General features: G+C 32.8%; 1 protein-coding gene across 3 annotated transcripts; it reads left to right on the top strand.

Annotated features, from left to right (window-relative positions):
• Positions 1-274: 274 nt before the first annotated feature.
• On the top strand, positions 275-21,472 carry LOC128163626 (acireductone dioxygenase-like). 3 transcript variants are annotated; one of them, XM_052827254.1, is made up of 7 exons: positions 275-507; positions 5,404-5,494; positions 5,723-5,856; positions 7,470-7,548; positions 9,062-9,138; positions 11,807-11,933; positions 12,166-12,698. In XM_052827254.1, exons 1-7 carry the CDS (start codon positions 302-304, stop codon positions 12,223-12,225), a joined length of 774 nt encoding a protein of 257 aa, XP_052683214.1. In that variant the 5' UTR covers positions 275-301; the 3' UTR covers positions 12,226-12,698. The 3 variants fall into 3 exon arrangements, with proteins under 3 accessions (XP_052683214.1, XP_052683216.1, XP_052683215.1); XM_052827256.1 differs by lacking the exons at positions 9,062-9,138; positions 11,807-11,933; positions 12,166-12,698 and adding exons at positions 16,152-16,271; positions 18,724-18,903; positions 20,871-21,472 and having other exon boundaries at positions 287-507; XM_052827255.1 differs by lacking the exons at positions 275-507; positions 5,404-5,494; positions 5,723-5,856; ... (2 more) ...; positions 11,807-11,933; positions 12,166-12,698 and adding exons at positions 13,815-13,997; positions 16,152-16,271; positions 18,724-18,903; positions 20,871-21,472.
• Positions 21,473-21,544: the final 72 nt, after the last annotated feature.

Here is a 21,544-nt window from a genome sequence, read left to right as displayed (position 1 = left end):
ATCTGATAAATATAGTTTCAGATTTTTTTTTGGCTTGGTTGGGTGGGGGTGGTGTTAATTTATTTTCATATGCAATTAAAGTTTTAATTTTTACGGGGAAGGGGGTTGAAAATGCCCCCCCCCCCCATTTCACTGTAGATCACCTAATGATACTTCCGACTGATAGTATGTATATGCATACAGGACATACCTGTATCTTAGTGACCGCTGTTTATCTTTCAAATGAAATCATACATACCTATATATAAATATATCATAAAGATAACCTGCAATGCTTTATTAGCATTCGATTAACTGTGTGATGATAAAAACTTCGGGGGTACATATATATGTATATGATAATCAGCCGTTCGCCATGAAAAATACTCTCGTTTTAATAACTTTGTTAAAACTGGGCTGCCTTGTTACAGCCCAGGGGACATGTAAAAAGGTGAATTCCTGTAAGTGTAAGCTGGACGATGGGAAAGTTATAGATCTGGACCCATTGGCAAAATCAAACGGGCCGGTGTAATGAAGAATAATGACCCCCGAAGAATAATGACCGGGGGTCATTTTTCTACGTAGAATAATGACCCCCCGGTCATTATTCTACGCAGAAAAATGACCCCCGGTCATTATTCTACGTAGAAAAATGACCCCTTTGCCTGAAGAATAAGTGTCATTTTCATAAAAATGAGCACACTCCACATGAAGAAAAGTGACCCCTATAGAATAATGACCCCCTTGTAGATTAAAGTTTTTCAGTATATTTTTTTTTATTATTTGTGAAATAGTCTTTACACTATTGTAATTTTTATTGCTGCAGTTGACAGAAAGTAACCGAAATTATAATTCATATTCAAATAAACTTAAAGTGAAAGAAGGGGTTTATCTTAGAAAATAAAAATCCTTCCGTTATAATAAGATATTGGCGTATTGCATCGGGGTATAGTTGTCATCTTAACAATTACATTTACATATATCTATGGTGTTCCCATAGGGCCACTTTGACCTTAGGGCGAAGATGCAAAGGCGATAGTGCGAAGGCGAAGGAGCAAAAGTGCGAAGATGCGACGAAGAAGCGCGAAGATGTGATGCCTAAAGTGCGAAGGTGCGAAGGCGAAGGAGCGATACTACTATCGCTCCTTACCAACTTCGCACTCTGGCCTTAACATCTTCGCACCTTCGCCTTCGCCTTTTTTGATTGCAACATGTAACATATATGTTAACCAGTCCTGGCTATGCCTAATCATTATCTACTCCATACAAAATGTAATGTCCGCCATAATGTGTACATATGCACTTCCATACTCCTGTCACTTACCAGCCGTCTGTTTACCATGGACCAAACACAGTAACAATCTAATTTCATTATGCGACACTTCTTGCTCATGCATGGATCTAGAGGGGGAGAGGGGGTCCGTCCCCCCGGAAAATTCAATATTAATAATTTCACGCAGTAAAACGGGAGAGGGAGTCCGGACCCTATCCCCTTGAATAATTTAATTTTATTAATTTTATAAAAATAAAATTTCCAAAATATGCCTAGGAACCCTTTAAACGATGGAAATTAGCTCCGCAATTATGAAACATAGGTAATCACAGATTACAAAGCTCACCGAGACGAGGCATCACCTTCATGAGGCATCACCTTTATGAGACCACCTTTATCATATTATATGAAAACCATCCTTTATAATCTTGGATATTCATGGATTCTGCATTGACACAATATCGTATATCATCTCTTAAAAAATTGTATGATAATCATATGTTCATATGTTAATCAATACAATAATATAAAATTAAAATTATATCCTATCATTCTTACAACATATATCATAAAATACCATAAAATAGCCGTAAAAAATTGTGAGATATGATATTGTAACGTATGATATGACATTTTATTACATACTTAGTAATAAATACAGGTTTTTTGCACATGTGATACAGATGACATCACAAAATCCGTATCGGCCTCCGGGGCTGATACAGGTTATCAGCCCTCCAGGGCTGATACGGATCCGTATCACACCCCTTGCGGAACTCCTCTGCCTTTTTTCGCTTCGGCATTTTTTGCATGTTTACAGACGAAAAATAAAACATTTCCAGTTACAGTCGACATTTGTAAGTGCAGTTGAAAACTTCAAATGCTAGCAAATGTTTTAAAGCAGTCAACTTTTAAAACCTGAAGAAATTCCTTTCTGTAGCTTCATGTTTGTTAAAACAAGAAGAACTCATATTTTTATTTAATACATGTACAGACTACTTTCAAATATTATTTAAATTCAATTTGTTCAAGTTGATGCCTTTTTACATAATTTATTACTAAATATGTAATAAATATAATAATAAATACCCTTTTTCCATATCACAACCTGTATCAGCCCTCGACCAATATCATCCCTCAGGCCTTCGGCCCTCGGGCTGATATTGGAGTCTTGGGCTGATACAGGATGTGATATGGAAAAGGGTATGTATTATTCTCTATGTATTGTGTTATACATTATTGTATTTGATCAAATAATACAATATCATAAAACATAATACAATATAGTATTATATGAAACAATATAATATTGGAATGATACATCATAACATAGAAACATATGATATTATATTGTATAATGAAGCTTTGAATCATTATTTTTTGAAATATGTGGTCTCATAACTGCAGCGGTGTGTGCATACAAATTGAATAACGCGTGCTAGCGCGTTATGATAATTTGTTTGCACTCATTGTTGCAGTTATGAGACCACATCTTTCAAAAAATAATGATTCAATGCTTATATTTACGTTTCTTAAACATGTATTTTCTTCCCGCAAATATGATTTATTTTTAAAAAGCTCTGTCTTATTCAACGAGTAATGCGATATTAACGGAATGGCCACTGGAACGGCCGAAATATGCTTATAACACAATTTTTTTTTCTTTCTGTAATTAAATGAATTTACTCTTGGTATACTAAGAAATTAATCAATTGAATTCATTTAACTGTCAAGATATATTTACATCAATGAAATATTTATCAGCATAAGTATAATATCAGGTCGTAATCCGGTTTGAAGTCGCAAGAAGAGTCAGTTCTTGTTCTTCTAGAAATACCGAATGAATATTGAATGTATTCATATGCACCAGATTTGGTGATTGGGTCTTCTGTGTTGTGTGTAAATATCACTCAAATTAACCAATGCAATTAATAGAGTGAAAAAAAGGAAATGAAAATATAATAGTATGTTATTGTATTGTATGATATTGTATCATATTTTATACATAATATGATATTGTATTATATGATTTGATACAAAAATGTATCATATCAAATGATACAATATCATAGGATAAGTGAAATAATATATCATAAAATCATTATGCACATTGTATCATATGATACAATAATATATATTAAAACATCATAAAATACAATTTCATGTGATATGATAATATATCATATAAACCAATATCATATAATAAACAATATCGTATGATACCATAATTTTTAATATTACAATATCATATATACAATTTCATGTTATATAATTCTATATTACAGAAACCAATATTATATTATACAATACTGTATGATACAATATCATAGAATATACAATATTATATCATAGGATGCAATATTATATATTGCAATATCATATGTAATAGTATCGTGTGATTAAAAAATTAATTAATAATGCAATATAATATTATACAATATTGTATCATTATATACAATACTATACAAAACAATCATGATACAATAGCATATCATAACATATAAAAAAAATTTGATACAATATTTTATCGTATCATATAACGTTTTACAATAAAACATATTGTATTATATTGTATCCTATTAAACAATAGTGTTTCATATCATACAATACTATATCATAGGAATCATGTTGTATCATTTAACAACAACCACATCTATCTATTAAGCAGGTTTGAGTGAGGTAGGAGATTTCTTTGGCATCCTTGATAATGGAGATCAGGCTCTGCATCTAAAGCAACCTCTGCGTTTTATTTATAATATAGTTAAATCAACTATGCAAGCTATCATCTATTTCATGTTATATAATTCTATATTACAGAAACCAATATCATAGTATACAGTACTGTATGATACAATATCATAGATGTTTAGAATATTGATGTTCATGTTATACGTAGAAGAAAACAAAAGTAACGCAGAAGATTTTTTAAAAATCACTTTCCCCAAGAAATGTAAATAGGAAGTATTCTTATTCCTACGTTACCTGCCCCCTTAGTCTTTTTCCATAAAGATATATACATGTATCATTCTTCGATTGACAATTCATTCACCAATGAATATTGCTTTAATTATTACAACAATTATTCTTTAATGATTATCGTTCGTTAATTATCAAACAATATCCTCATTGTGTATGAATTTTTCTTTATTTGCGTCATTTCTCGCCGTATGTCGACAAGAAAAGTGAAGTAACTATTAACAATCAATTTGTGGCAATGTAAGGGTGTTTTGCGTGTGCTTGCTACGGATATGAAAAACTATATACAGCGATTTATTTACAAGTTCGGTGTTTATAACTTCAAAATCAGTTGAACAGAGTAAAAAAAAAAGTAATTTCAAAGTCATATCTTGGATACGGGGTAACCAATTTCTATTCATGTTTACGGGGGGGGGGGGTCATTTTTTATGGGGGTATTTTTTCTTCATGTTAAACATGAAGAAAAATAACCCCTGGGTCTTTTTTCTTCAGAAAAATCCAATTATTCTTCAGCTAGGGGGGTCATTATTCTACGTCGAAAAATGACCCCCGGTCATTATTCTACGGGGGTCATTATTCTTCATTACACCGGCGTAAGTATGGATGACCCCCTCACGTGATAAGATCACGGTGTTTAATCTAAAACTAAGAGTTTGTTGTTTTTCTCTATAAAATGAGACAGATTTATATGCGAATGCATTTAATGTCATGAAAAGTTTAAGGTAGCCGTCTGTCTCTGCGCAAGCATGTCTCGCTGTCTGCCTTATGTCTGTCTGTCTCTCTCTATCTCAGTCTCCGTCTGTTTGTCTGTCTGTTTCTCTCTCTCTCTCTTTCTCTCTCTCTCTCCATGCGGGTAACAATTAAGGTACTCCAGACTACAAAATACGCAAATGTATAATCCATATAATCTTTATTTAACACATATTTGTTCCTCTTATTGCGTGATTTTGGCTAGCGTGATTAAAATATTAAAAAAATGTGTCGAATTATGATTGTTTTTTATCATTTACATATATTTGTCATATTGATCATATGACATAAAAATAAAATTGAAGCCAAACATTTCTTTATCTAATGGATATGTTACGTGATAATATCTGGCTATGAAATTGACTGTCTGTGTATGGTGATTAGATATCTATAATAAAGGAACTAATTATAATATCTATTTTTAGATTCCTGGACGTGAGTGACAGTGGGGGTGTGGACCTCTACTCTTGGAATCCGTGTAAACCCTTCTCAGAGGGCACATGTTCTAACGCTGCGGTTAGGAATATTACTGCCTTTCCCCTCTGTCTGTCTCACTGTTTGTCCGTCTGTCTGTCCGTTCTTTCTTATGATTGTCTGTCTGTTTGTCTCTCTGACCGTCAACAATTACTATTTATAGGCTGTTATAATCATTGATTTTTTGTTGATTCATGATTTCTGATTCTTTTCTACTTACACATAACAAATACTATGATTATAAAGAAGTTGATGACCGCTATGTTGTAGGTTTGTCAGACTCATTCAGATTCGCAGTACAACTGTGGGACCCAGGACAGCGCCCAGTTTGGTTACGATACCTCAAACAATGTGTACACCATCACTTATTCTGCTGACACTGTCAGTAAAAGCAACGAACTAAGGTACACACATGTAGCATACAATGTATATATAAGGTACATATATATAAAATACAACAATGTGTACAGCATCACTTACTGCTGTACACATTGTTGTATTATATATATATACCTTATACACATGTAGCATACAATGTATATAAGGTATATATATAAAATACAACAATGTGTACAGCATCACTTACTGCTGACACTGTCAGTAAAAGCAACAAACTTAGGTACATGTATATAAGATACAACAAATTGGATGTATATATGTTATATCGGATACAACAATGTGTACACCATCACTTATTCTGCTGACACTGTCAGTAAAAGCAACGAACTTAGGTACATGTACATGTATATAAACTTCAATTCTCTATTGATAAGATATGTATAACCTGTAACAATGTGTATAACATTACTCAGCTGATACTGTCGGAAAAAGCAAAGAACTTATTATAGGTAAACACATGTAACATCCCATGATGTGTACATTATCACTTACTTCGCTGACATTGTCAGTAAAATCAATACAAAAAAAAATAATAAATACGGTTCATTATTTAGAACCCATTTAACAGGAGCTTGGACGTTGGGAAGTTGTGTAAAACCGCAATGTAAAGAAGGCCTGTCTATTTCATTGATGTTCACTCACCGGCTTTTGCGCTAAAACAGCGCAATCTGTATATATTTTACCTGAAACCCGCGTCAATTCTAACCTGTTTTGACGTACGAAAAAGATGTTTACATTCTACCGTAAGTCCAAGGTCTTGTTAAAATGGTTCTATATGCAAAATACACCTAAATCTACACTATATAATACGAACTCAAATGACAGTGCCAAATAAAGCAAACAAATTAGTAGTTTCCATCAACGGTGTGTAATCTATATTGCACCATTGCTTGCTCAGACGACATTGACCATAAATGAAGTGACCAAAAGTATATAATATCTGACAGTGTATTGATTACATTTATCTTTAAAACCGTCCTACTTGACACTCTCAGCAAAACAGGCGTCCATAGCTGACACTGTCAGTATTAAACGGTGGTAATGTGACATCAAGCGGAATGTACATATTTAACTACCCAGCTATCATTGTCAGTGGAAGCATCAAACAATAAATGTAGTTTACACAACATGTATAAGTACCGTTTTATTAACTTGGCTAGCTCTGTCAGTATTGCAACGATGTATTAAATATCAAAATTATAGTATTTGATATAGAATATGCATCATGCAATTGACATTGTCGGAAAAATCTACAATTCAATTTACATGTACGTAACATAACATATATGTACTATTACATGCACATAGCATTTTATATACATGGCTTGAAACACCGTAAACTTCATTTAGAACCATTTTAAAAAGAGCTTGGACTTTGAGTAGTTGTGTAAAACAGCAATGTGACCGTAGGCCTGTTTATTTCATTCCTGGCCACTTATCCATGGCATTTTGAAATCAACAGGATATGGATTTTAATCTAAGACTACGCAATTTTTGCAATTTCATGCAAAACCAGGGTCATTTATTTCCTTGATTTAATGCAAGAATAAGATATTTACGTCCTACTTAAAGTCCAACTTCTTGTTTTAAAAAATCGTTCTATCTTGTTTTTTTGCAGAACCACTACACTGTATCTATACTGTGATCAAGGCCCGGATATGTTCCAGCCAATAGGGGAAGCAGTTCAAGGAACCTACGTTTGTAGAACTTTAAACCAATAAAATTTTTCATAAGGAGGCTTGGTTGTCAACAAATTACCTTTTAGAATTATCTTTAACATTTAGAATAAATATGAATCTTTTAACGATCTCCAATCCTCAACAATGTTCGATAACTCTAAAATATCCGGATTTTTTTTTATGCGTAATATAAATCTGTCTTTTGTATAGACAAGTTTAATAAGTCTTATAGTAATCATATAACTGTACACTCAGCATATGTTTAAATTTATACCAAGCTCTCTTATAAAGGAGATCAAAAAAGTCTAACATAAATTGTCACGACCATCCAGCAGCCTTAAATTGTAACAGGCTACAGTGTATATAATTTATTAAGGTGGAATATCACATCATCAAAAAACGGCTGACCTCTGATCGAAACAAAATTTCGTTCTATGTAAAGGATTTTATCGACGCTAGTCCATAACTTTCTTCGTAGCCGAGTGGATAAAGTGTCCGACTTAATTAATTGTGATGCTTACATCCCGAGTTCGTATCCCACTTGGGCTTTTGTTGTATTTTACTAAATTGAATTGTTTAGATATTCATTTTTTCATCCATAAACTACAAATTTTTGGCTTATTTGTCATATATACAGTTTATTCATCATTATATCATTCATAAACAAATAATTACAGTTAATTTGAGTGACTTTTTCCAGGTGTGTTATTCCACCTTAATCATGCAACTGTACGGCATGACCAAATATGGGGGAATGTTGATGCATATATATCTATAACAGATGCACATGTCTGTGTATGCGTCTTACCATGTACATGTGTATACACATACAGCAAGTCGATTGATATTACGGCATTTTACAAAATGTTGCCCTCGTTGTATGAGTCATTTCAAGAAAAACATCCGAATCGGATTCTGAAGAAATAATTAAAATGTATTTCCAAATTGCTGTGACGTAAAGGAAATTACAGTTCTGATCATCATATTATTATGATAATTATAATCAAATATGTTTTTGTATAATCTTTTGACGTGTGAAATAATTTTGAATTAACGTTAATTATATTTTCCCTGTTATTTAAACTCGTCTGAAGCAACAAATAGCAATACTTCCAACGTTTCGTAAAAGTTCAAGTGCAGTTAAATTTCATTTTGAATTGTGTTCATGTAAAAGAAAATCAATAAGCTGTTATAAACATATTATATAGATTAATTGAAAAAAAAATAATGAATAAGAAAGTCAACCCAAGGGCGTTTACATTGTATGTTCTCACTTATCCATAATTACTTTATGATGCATGAAGTCATATAATTGTTGATTCCTATTAGATGAGAATGAATGATTTATAATTAAAATTTGAAATCATAATTATAACTATGATATATCTTATTGCATGTACTAGTAGATGTACTGTAACATGCTTATATGTAAATTTATACGGTCATGCTCTCTCTCTCTCTCTCTCTCTCTCTCTCTCTCTCTCTCTCTCTCTCTCAGGTACTCAATGTTTATGTCATGTATTACTTACAGGCGCTGATCTTCAAAGGTAAATACGCCTGCCCCAGGGAGGACACGGGGATATCTGCCGGAACAATACTCATCATTATGTAAGTACTGAGTCAGACCGACGTTTATCCCCCCCCCCCCCCCCCCCCTTCATATACAGTAAATCAGCAATGTGCAAATTGCCATGTATCTTCATACAATTCGAAAAGGACTTGATCATTTATTTAATAAAAACTCATTACTAGCTGGTCCTTGGTCGTTTTTTTAACTCCTTAAAATCGAACACAAATCCAATATGTACTCTAAATAATATCCTTTTTTTAGAGTCATGGAAGACAAAAATGAACCATATTTGTATAATGATTGATTAAAACCATATTTTTATTTCTGTGTAGCATTGATTCAAAATGCTATACTGATAGAAAGTTCAGTAACTATATATGTTCATGGTTTAATATTTTATCATTATTCAATGATATTTCTCGTTATTTTCTAAATTACCTTTTTATCCTTGGTGCAAAACCTAGTAACTACATGTATTATATAATAGTAACTGTTCTCTAGCCTTTATAGGACAACCTTCATTAGTTTAAACTTTATTTCATTTTGAATTGTACATCAATATAAACAATAAATAATGCAAACAGGATTCGGAAACAAGTTGTTACACATTATATTAATCCGTTTCCTTAAATTGACTTTCAACTATTAAAAACGATAGTTGCCCTTGCTGAATGGCAAGTATATTAGGAACAACAAATGAAAAAAAAGATGGAATTGATGGAAAAATTTAACAAAAAAAAAAATGAAAAGGGAAAAATATAATAGAAAATATACAGAGAGAGATATCATAACTTGAATTAACGTTAAAAGTGACGAGTAATAAACAGTCGTACGATGCAAAAATAACAAAATCGACAATACGGTAGCAAGTGGAATTAAGTTACAAATCGTTTAGTAGCAGAAATAAAATGATGTACATGTTTGAAAATGTTTGTATTATAGGAATAATTTCTATCTGGGTCTCCAAATAACAGAATGTTTAAAGTGACCGGTCTTAATGGGTCAATGAATTTTTTCCTTGCATCAGTGTATAGAGGACATTCTAATAAAAAGTGAAGTGTTGTTTCAATTTGTCCACAGGCACAATTAGGATTATCTATTATATGTTCTTTGGATAAATGCGAATTAAGTATACTACAATTGAGTCTAAGTCGTGTGTGTAAGATCTGTTCTGTGCGCTTACCAAATAGAAAGTGTCTTGGGGTTTTACAACAGTTTGAGTTAAGCACACGTTTCAAATTGGATACTGAAGGATTTTCTTGGACACTTATCGGAAGATCGTTCCAAAGCTTTGTAGTGGACGGTAGAAAAGATTGTGAATAGTGGTTTGTATTAGATTTTCGTTGAGTAATGCAGTGCGATCTTCTTGTGGGATAATGATGTGTTTCACTGATTCACTTTCATTGCGCAAATTATTCAACAAATCACTTCAAAATTCACATTTTCCTACGGAATGGAAACAAGCTAACGTAACACCTGTTCACAAAAAGGGTAAACGTAATGATATTAACAATTACAGACCGATTTCATTATTGTGTATTACTGGTAAAGTCATGGAAAGATGCGTTCACAACCATATTTATAGTTACTTTGTAGAAACAAAATTCTTGTGCAACAATCAGTCAGGTTTTATCTCCGGTGACTCAACAGTCAATCAATTATTAGACATATCTAACGATATAGGAAGAGCCTCGGGAAGGGAGGTGCGTGCCGTGTTTTGTGATATAAGCAAAGCGTTCGACAGAGTTTGGCATAAGGGTTTGCTTTATAAACTTCAACAAGCCGGGATAGGAGGTAAACTTTATCTGTGGTTCGAAAATTATCTCCAGAGTCGTAAACAAAGAGTTGTAATAAACTCATCAGCTTCGGGTTGGCGCGACGTAAAGGCTGGTGTACCCCAGGGCTCAATATTGGGTCCATTGTTATTTCTTGTATATATAAACGATATAGTGTTTGACATAAGATCCACTATCAAATTATTTGCGGATGACACCACCTTATACATTATTGTCGATAACCCGGTCATCGCAAGCAAGACATTAAATAGCGACCTTGACAAAATCCACAAATGGTCTAATCAATGGTTAGTTACCTTTAATCCTCAGAAAACTGAAAGCATAACAATTAGTACCAAACGAAACCGAACTCTACATCCAGACTTGTACTTGAATGGACAAAAGATAAGTGAAGTGTCACATCATAAACACTTAGGATTACATTTTTCCGACAACGGACAATGGTCATATCACGTTAATATTGTCGTGGCGAAGGCATCGTCTAGGTTACACATTCTACGACGACTCAAATTTTTATTAGATAGAAAATCCTTAGAAAAACTTTACGTTTCATTTGTAAGACCAGTCATTGAATACGCAGATGTTGTCTGGGACAATATCTCAAACGATTTAGCCGATAAACTCGAAAAAATCAATATTGAGGCAGCTCGCATAGTCTCAGGTGCGACAAAACTCGTAAGTTTAAATGATCTGTATGGGACACTCTACACAATCGTAGACAAAAACACAAACTAATCAAATTCCACACCATGGTCCATAGATGTGCTCCAGATTATCTATCTTCTCTAATCCCCTTAAGAATCAGTGACAACCTTCATTGATGAAAAATAACAAATTATTTTTTCGTGTTGATGAAAAAATGATTTCTTTATCTATACATTAATTTCATTTTTTTTCTCCCTGTTATCAGATTCTTTAGTTTGGTAGCCGTCTATTTAATTGGAGGAGTCTTATTCCAAATCTTTGTCAGAAAAAACAGCGGCAAAAATGCGATTCCAAACGCCTCTTTTTGGTTGGATTTCCCGGCCCTTGTAAAGGTATGCTGATTTATAATTAATTTTGAATAATAGAACATTTTTAACACGTAGGAATTATTAAGAGCTTACCACTGAAAGTTTCTGACAACTTTTTGTACGCATTTCATGTATTTGAGTTGGTCTTTTTGGTTTTGTTTTGTTTTTTGTTCTCGTCTGTTATTTCGTTTGGCAATGTCTAGTATATGTATACATGTACATGTAACAATATGATTGTACATTTTTCTCTTTCTAGGATGGTGTGTTCTTTATTGTACGAAGAGGAAAAGGGAAGGGCACCTATAACAGTATCTGAGAACTTGAATCATACAAACGTGGACTTGAGTAAAAGTAAAAGCAAGGACGTAGCTTAATACCCGGAATCCGTCCTTCCCAATATATTTTGAGTGTATTTATTGAACTGAGTGTATTTCATTGTCCACTTTAATAACAGAAGAACTTGATATTCCTTTCGTTCGTTGTTTATACATGTAGATAATTTCGATGTAAATTTACAGAAAGTGAACACCGGTAACAATATGTTTATCAATAACTATTCATTGAACAAGTTTTTATTGAAATTCCAAAAACCAGTTTAACAATTCGCATGAATTCCTCTTGAAATTGTAGTTACTTGTCATCTGTTGTGTGTATGTGTAACTTGAATGTATCGGCTCCTTGATATTCATGTAAATGTGGATGAAAGTATATAAAAGAGAGGGCAAATTCAAAATTTGTAAACCCGAAAACGTTGAAGGATTAAAATGCTTATAGATGTTTAAAATATTATACGGCGTCAACGATTTTTCCTTTGAATATCACTTATACAGGTAACTTACAAACTGTCTGCTAGATACATGTTTGTGTTTCTTTGGCATGCAAATCCTATTTACAGATTTTTTTATTTAGAAAAATTCGTCATATGCATGTACACGTGCACATTTTGATTTAATCAAAAATCGATATTTTTGTAAAGGACACAAGCCTAAATTAATAATTTCTCCACGCAATTGTAAAAATGACATAACTTCCAGTAAGCCTTTCAATCGCTACGGCTCTAAGCTATTGATCATATTATATAATAAAAAAAAACTAATAATAAAATGCATTAATTCTAATTTTCTTTGAAACGGATAAATTCATAGTTTCTGTACTGGGTGTGGGGTTCTTAATGTTTTCGCTTACTTTTTCTAGACTCTATATTCTACCTATTAAAAGACTCTGATAGCATTTTATAAAGAAAAGCTTCTACAAGTCTAAGGTGTGACATCAATACACCCTCTTCCATGATCAGTCAAATAAAGAGCTCAAAACAATCGAGCTTAAACCGATAAAAAAACATGCAACAGCTGCAAAAACGGTACAATTAATATGTGAACATACATGATGGAAACTATATTTATTTAGCTTATTCCATTTAACATAATATTATATGTGCCCGTGCCTATGAACATGATTTCTTATCTTCATTTGATATTTAATCAAAATGAAATATCGCTCAGGCATTAAACATTTTAAGGGGGCCAAGGAAATAAACAAAAGCTGCTTAAGATCTTGAATTTCAACTCTCCATATCATTTTCTAACACGGTCCCAACAACGTCCGGGGCCAATTATAAATTCGTTTATAAATATGATTTAATTTTATTACTAATAGCTGGATCAATCGGTTGACCGTCAAAAAGGTATGTATTTCGTGCCTGCACTTAAAAACCTGTACATAACGTGAACTTATAAATTCCTTTTGTTCAAACGTCCTAAATAAAATTAAGACTTATCTCTAGCCTATCAGTTCATCATTTTACATATGAGGGTCAGAGGGTCTGTTTTCACCTGTGGTCAAATGTTACTACATGTAAATGTACAATGTGTAATCGAATCAACTGGGAAACGAACTGTGTAGACACAGCTTGTTTCGTGACCTCTTTCGGCAAACTGTGTCAACTTCGCCAGACCCTCGAGTACGAAGATGGTGCGAGCATGGTTTATGGACGATTCCTCCGAGGATCAGAGACAACCACACATGACAGATCCACCGCAGTTCGTCTCCCTAGACGACCTTAAGAAGCTCGGGGTCCTCTATTTTGAGGTGGGTAGTGGGTAATTTACGAGACCGACAAATTCACAATTAGCAATTGTTTACGACAGAATCAGGTTTAGGACAGAATAGGACACTGGCAGTATTGTCATTGCCATGCGTTTTACATAACGTCTAGCGCTTGGGGAAGGAATGAACAGTTACACAATGTTGATAAATTATACAATCATTTTGAGACGTGGACAGGCATAGGGGGGGGGGGGGGGGGCGTTTGACCAATCTACTGTTCACATTTTAAGCCAGTATGTCCTATATTTGTGTTATTTGTTCATTTTTTTTTGACAGAAAATCATTCATTGTTATAATTTGTTTACATTTGGAAATGTTTAGTGAATTCTACTTTCATTGCATAATCAGAATAACATCGATACATGTAGCTACCTATCATGATTTATGTATACCTGTACATTCAGTATTTAAAACTGGGTAAGGGCAATTTTTAGCTTTGTAAAAAGCGAACGGTATTTGCGAACGAAGCGAGCTCTGCCGGTAAGGCATGTGTGAATAGAAAATTCATGCAGACCAGTTGCACATTCATTCAAAGTATTTTCTAGGCGACAGTTACTTGGACCAGTAATGTCTTGTTTATATCGGTTCCCTGTAAATGTGGTTTCCCATTTCACGCTCTCGCGAGAACAAACAAGATAATTCAAGACTATGTACATGCATTGTAAATAAACTGCCGACACAACATAAGATTAACGGAGTTATCACCCTTTAAACTCTGTATTCCAATATACAATTGAGTGATGTCACAATGGTTTTCTTGAACATTGATCAGTCAGATTTTTTTTTGGCATCAGTAAATTTTGACCCACAATGCAGTTCATGCATTGCTAATGGCATTCTCACGTTCCCAAGAGAATCAATGTAAAACTTTTGAGAAGCAGATAAAATGTGTAATTTAAGAACGTACTAAATGCTTTTTATGTAAATAAAACGGTATACTACGCGTAGTTTTAATTATCAGTGGAGTTTTTAAAGGACCATACAACACTAAACCAATGCTCTGACATCACAATCATGTTAAATATGGGGAAATACATATAACTCAATGTATTTACTGCAAACTGAATAACCGAAATATGAAATCCTCTCAAAATCTTGCAAAAGCTAAATAATAAGGGCATTTCTTCAGAAATATGAAACTTGTACTTAATTGAATTTTCACATTTACATGTAATAGATTTTAAGAAGGGTCCGGTGATTTCTGTAGAATTCCGGGTATTCCTGCCCCTTGATTTGGGGGGGGGGGGGGGGGGGTAGCCTGTAAGACACACTTTAAAAACTAAAATGCCAATTGAAAGTGAACAGAGGGGAAAAAGTCTGCGATGAACATTAAATGTATGTTTAAATCTTAATTATTCAATGACAGTGTATCCTAGATTTATATCAGAGAATCAAACATCAACAACAACCTGAAGAATTGCTTTTATATATGTTGCGTAAAAATTATGAATACTGAAAATTAGTAAGATATATTGTATTTAAGTTGTATTCAAATTCATTTATGGTTTTTTTTTTATGCATCCTTGTGTAAAACCATACTTTAAAGAAATTATTTGTTGTAATGATATGTATATATACATATTTAATCATACATTCGCCCCAATGGTGGCACCATAAAAAAATATTAAAACATGTAAAAAAGAAAAAGGGAAATCATTCCAGTCCAGTTTATATAAGTATAATTGGGTAACCTTATAATTTTTCTTTTTTTAATTCAGAATCTGCTATTGGTTGTTAAATGTAGAAAACTGTTCATCATGGTCATTTGACTTTTAAAATGACATATTTAAAAAATTTCAAACTTAAAATTTGATGGATTTATAATACATTTTTTTAAATTTTAAATTAGTCTTATTTTTGTTAAGGCAACATTTTTTTTTATTCAGTATGATTGAAAAAAAAAAATTTGTTCAGCCATTCAGAAAGCGCTTAATTTTCAATATTTTCCATTGCTTTCTAAAGACATTTGTGAAACTTTTGGAAATTATAAATTAACAGACTTCAATTCATACAAAAAATAAAGAAGTAAAGTATGACGGTGTTTGCGCAAACATGATGAAGAAGAATTACAATTGTTGCTATAGTAAAATTGTTTTTTCTTAACTTTGATTTATGAATAATGATTTTTTTTGGCAGATTGACTCCGACCCCAAAAAAGCGGAGGATCAAGTGAATAAACTCCGGAAAGACCGGGGCTATACATACCAGGACATGATAACCTGTAGCAAGGAAAAACTGCCAAATTATGAGGAGAAGGTAAATACTGTAGACAGAACTATTTTTACCCAGGGTTGTCTTTAAAAATTGATGTAGAAGGGAGAAATAAAAAAGGAGAAAGGGGTCTGGAGGTCTAGCTTATAACTAGATTGTGTTTGAAATGAAAAAAATAGCCGGGTAATTACGTCACTTCAGGCGGGGGAATTACCCGGCTCCCGGGTCTTATAGACAACCCTGTAACCACATGTATTTTTTCTCCTTGTATATTTGCAAATGGTTTTGCCTAATCTCTAAATTTGCCCACACGAAGATGTGTTACATAAATTTGATACTCTTTCTAATTAATGGAGTATCAAGGGCAAATGGGGTGAAAATAAAATAGAAAAATCTAAATTGTCAGTAAATTAATGTTTTTTTTTTAATTGTAAAGCTCTTCTTCGTCAATGTTTCCATGTCAAGTCTAGATAATTATGTAACATTGAGGTTTTCCCTTTTAAAAGTCTTACAATAAAAATAGTTGAAGCATTTTTGTGACATATGCTGTGTATATGCTGTACACATGTTGCTTAAAAAATCGGACTAAATTTGACTTGTATGGTCATTGTTAAGTCACTTAAGTGTATGATTGTTTTAGACTTGGGCCACACCAATATAATTTCTTGTTCGTCGGATCCCGCACGCTCGTATTTAAATAAAACTATAGAAATAATACTATTATTAGGGCCCCGCAAGGATTTGCGGGTGCCCTATAGTAATCACTCTGTCCGTCCGTCCTTCTGTCTGTCACTCTTCCGTCCACAAATTTTCTGTTTTTTTCTAATAAAATTTGTTATGGTTGCCAGATCAAGTTCAAATTTGGTATGGTAGTTCAGTAGGCAGAAATACATATTTTGATGCTAACTTTGGTTCTCTATGTCTTCTGGTTTGGAGCTTGGGTGGTGGGGTAGATTCCTTAACTATGTATTAGAATGAATGGGCAAAGAGAGATAACTGCTGAGAATGTTCCCATTGTATACTAGGAAGGCTGTGCAATATTTGTCCTTTGGGATTAATTAACCTTCCACAGGAAGAACATCCTAAGCTTTATCTTTATCTGTCACATTGAGATTAATTACTGCACTGCCTGTGTCTGCAAATGAACTTTGTTTTGAAGTTAAGGTCAGTTTTGAATGATGTGTAGTATTGTGTACATTCTTTGAAATATGGATTTAAAATATAATATTCATACTTTATTTTGGTTAAAATACAGTACACAATGAGTTATGATAATTTTATCGAATTCTAAAATCAAGATATATATTAAGATATCCTTTTTCACTATTTTATTTTTTAATTATTTTTTTTCTGCCTTAATGCTGTTAATATTAACAGGTAATCAGATAATAATCCCATTCTGTCATTTCTGAAAAAAAAATCTTATTGTAAATTTAGAAGAAAAGGATGAGAGAGCAGAACAATTAATCCCCTGGGATTAATCATCTTGCCTGCTGCAGAAAATTTAGAGGCTTATCTCTATCTGTCATATGATTGAAGATTAATGAACACCTTTGTCTGCAACTGATGTCTGTTTTGAAGTTGAGGTCAACCCTGGGTGATACAATGTATTTGCATTCACTGAATGATTGCATTTTATAAAACACCTGTTTAAATCTTTTTTAAATACACATTTAATTTAGTTTTTTTTATAAGACATGAGGTTATCCCTGTTTTATGCAGATACAAGGTTACTATTTAGAGTTTTTGGACATTTTGGAATTATCTTGAAAATTTAAAAATACAGTTGTTACTTATAATTTTCATTTTTTTTTTTTACCACCTTATATATATTGCAGTTCTTTACATCTTATGCTGGGAATTTATTTTTCATCATTGTTAATATAAAGAGGATGGAATTCAAAGTTTTTTTCACTTCTCTATATCAATTGTCATAGCAGGGCCCTTCCTGACTGGTCAGTTTTCTAGTTAATTTTCCGCATCCATGAAATTCTGCGCTGTTTTCTGTTCTATTTCTGCTCTATTTTTAGCATTTTGAATAATAATAATTTATAAACAAAAAACAATTAGAAAAAATATTATCGTCCGCACAAATTAATATATGTACCGCCTTAAAATTTTTGCTACAAGAAATAATAATTTTATTATTTAATTCTTTGCCCGCTCGTACCTTTTTCCACTGGATGTCAGACAAACAAGAAATTATATTGGTGTGGCCTTATTACTGATTTATGGAATCTTGATATATACAATCATGATGTACATGAAGTCCTCTCTGTGACCTATCTGATTGGACTTGAGCAATCTCATTTGGTTCTGGTGTATAATGAAAGATTTTTTTTGCACCAAAATTCCATCAACAAATTAATGTTCAATACTTTTCCAGCTGATATTGTGATATTAGGATATTCTGTCTTTATCTTACTGCTAATGAAAACAGTATAAATAATGTCTATTTCTGAATGCATCTAAATCGATTATTTTTTTTGTCCTTCAGCTTAAGGTCTTTTTTGAGGAACACCTGCACACAGACGAGGAAATCCGTTACATCACGGAAGGCAGCGGTTACTTCGACGTCAGGGACAAGAATGATAAGTGGATCAGGATCGAACTCGTCCCCAATGACCTTCTGATTCTACCTGCAGGAATCTACCACAGATTTACTTTAGATGACAAGGTGAGAGCAGGACGTTTGGTGAAAGGACAAGTCTAAATACCCTAGCTGTAAAACTAAACCTTGTTGAGATTAATTTTTTTTTTTTTCATTTTCTAGCCCATTTGGTCATTTTTTTTTTGTTTAAAAAAAATGAAATTAAAACCATGCAATGTATGCTAAAATCATTAGAAATTTGGTAAAGGGGCAAGTTCTAATATTGTTACTTATTAAATAAATAGAACTAATTCAAGAGTGACCAAGACATTAGAATTTGCCTAGTAATTAACTCGCCTGCTACATGCAACAACAAGGGCAAAAGGAGCAAATATTTCCTGTATAGTAATACAGTAATCTAAACAAAATTTGGGTTAGCAACAATATTTAAACTTGCCCCATTACCAAATTTTTAATGATCTTTTTTTAAAATTGGAGGGTGCATGGTTATAAATTCATAAATTTTTTTTCTTTAAAACAAATATGGCAAAGTAAGCTAGTAAAAAGGTAATCTACCACTGCAGGGTTAATTTTGCCCTGTGTATATTAACTAGTGCTGAAACGAATGTTCGAATATTCGCGAATGAATAGTAAATTTCTAAAATTCGAATGTATATTTAGCATTCGAATATTCAATCACATGTTAAACACCCATATCAAGCACTGTAAACTATATATGCAGCATCGTGTTATTTCATTTTACTCGGAACGAAAGTAAATATATAAAGCCATCTATGACTGCCATGCTTGGTAGAGTCTATTACTTAACCCAGTAATAGACTCTTCCGCCATGCTTGTTTACCTTGAAAGTAAAAGCAGCTGGGTTTACATCAAACGGAGACAAACATTCTAGATTTTTCAATTCATGTCAGACTCTGAAGAAAAAAATTGCTTAACTGTTTGAACGAGTGTGAGCTATGGAGAGTTAATATCGAAAGGTACATCGAAAGTTTTTTTTAAAAGATACCTCGATATAATTTTTTTTTTTTTTTTAAATAAACAGAACATTTCCGGAGTTATGAGCATTATCAGTTTTCTGTTTAATACTATATCAAACATGGTGGAAATATTTGGACTGACTTACGAAGTTACGTATCGGTCTCATACAGGAGTCAGGACTGCAGTATATTATTAAAGAAGTAATAAATCTTTTGATTGTAGTTGATGGAAATTTTTAAAAAATCAGTACATTATTATTTGCTTAAAAATTAAATGCGCACCCAATTCAATGGATACTCATGCATTAAGTGTCAACTTCGAACTGACATGTTTAAGCAGTCTACACATACACCCACTTCGTAATACAAACTATCATATATGCTTAATACATTGTCTATGACGTCTACGAATATTCGAATACGAATCGAATAGTACTCACGAATATTCGAATACTGATTTATGGTATTCGTTTCAGCACTAATATTAACAAAGAGTTTTGTCCCGCCTTTAATTTTCCCCGACACAGTTGTGCTTAAAGTGTTTGGTGAAAGGGCAACTTTAACCAACCCAAAATAGCCAAATCTTGTCAATATTAGCAAAATTTTTCTTTTTTCAACTTGTTTTGCCTATTTGGTTACTAAATACATGTAGTTGCATTTGACCATGCATGCTCCTTTTGAAGTTTTGTATGATCCTAATCATGCATGCTTCCAACGAAAATACTTTGCACATGGTTTCAGTAAAAATAGTACATTGCAAAGTTTAGGGCCTGGCAAAAAAAGTATAGGTTCTTAGACTTCAATGCTTTAATTTAGTCAAAATTAATGTTGCTGCATCAGGCACAGAGATTAATTAAGTTCATCTACAAAATAAACAATTTGATATTAAAACATTTAAAAAAATCATTGATTACCCGTTAATTTTTCTCATTTACATGAAAATGATCCAACCAGCAAAAAATCTGCTGATAATATTTTGAAAGAACAGGTACTTGTAAGAAAAAAACGTCATGATTCTCAGTACTTTCAGTACTTGAATTTTTGTTTGTGTTTCAGAACTACATTCAGGCCCATCGTTTCTTCGTGGGAGAGCCCGTATGGACACCCCACAACCGGCCCGCTGATGATATGGAAGCTCGACAATCCTACGTCAAGAACTTCCCCGTGTCTGGTTAATTGCTTGGAGATGCGTTCATCCATAAACTAACTACTCAGATGCCATATTTAGATTTAGAATTCCAACATATGAATATTTATCATGAATATATATTTCATTTGACAATTTGCTGCACTTCCGGGGCAATGGTTTTGGGAATTTAGTATATTTTGTGCATGGGTTCCAACTCTTTAACATTACAAAAGTGTTAAACAGTCTATTCCACCCTATTTTGCAAAATACTTTTTCAAGTGCCCTTGGATATATTTTCTAAAATTCCAATTTTGATATCAGATGGATGAAAACTATTTAGTTTTATCCAGTGTACAATTTGATATGATACCTGGTGTATCGATTTAATTGATAAATGATACATTACTTATAAATTTGGTATATCAGTTCAATGGTACCTTGTCCATCAATTTGTCAACAATATCTGAATGGTAAATAAGAATTCAGATTGTCTTTTTCACTTTGAAAATAAAGCCATGGTATTGAAATATCTACTTTTTACTTTTTTGTTTTTTAGTAATAATAAAATATACACTTTATCTAAAAAAAGATTGTTTATTAT

This window comes from Crassostrea angulata, chromosome 9 (assembly GCF_025612915.1).
Source record: "Crassostrea angulata isolate pt1a10 chromosome 9, ASM2561291v2, whole genome shotgun sequence".
Lineage (NCBI taxonomy): Eukaryota > Metazoa > Mollusca > Bivalvia > Ostreida > Ostreidae > Magallana > Magallana angulata.
This window is presented reverse-complemented; position numbering and strand designations above follow the sequence as displayed.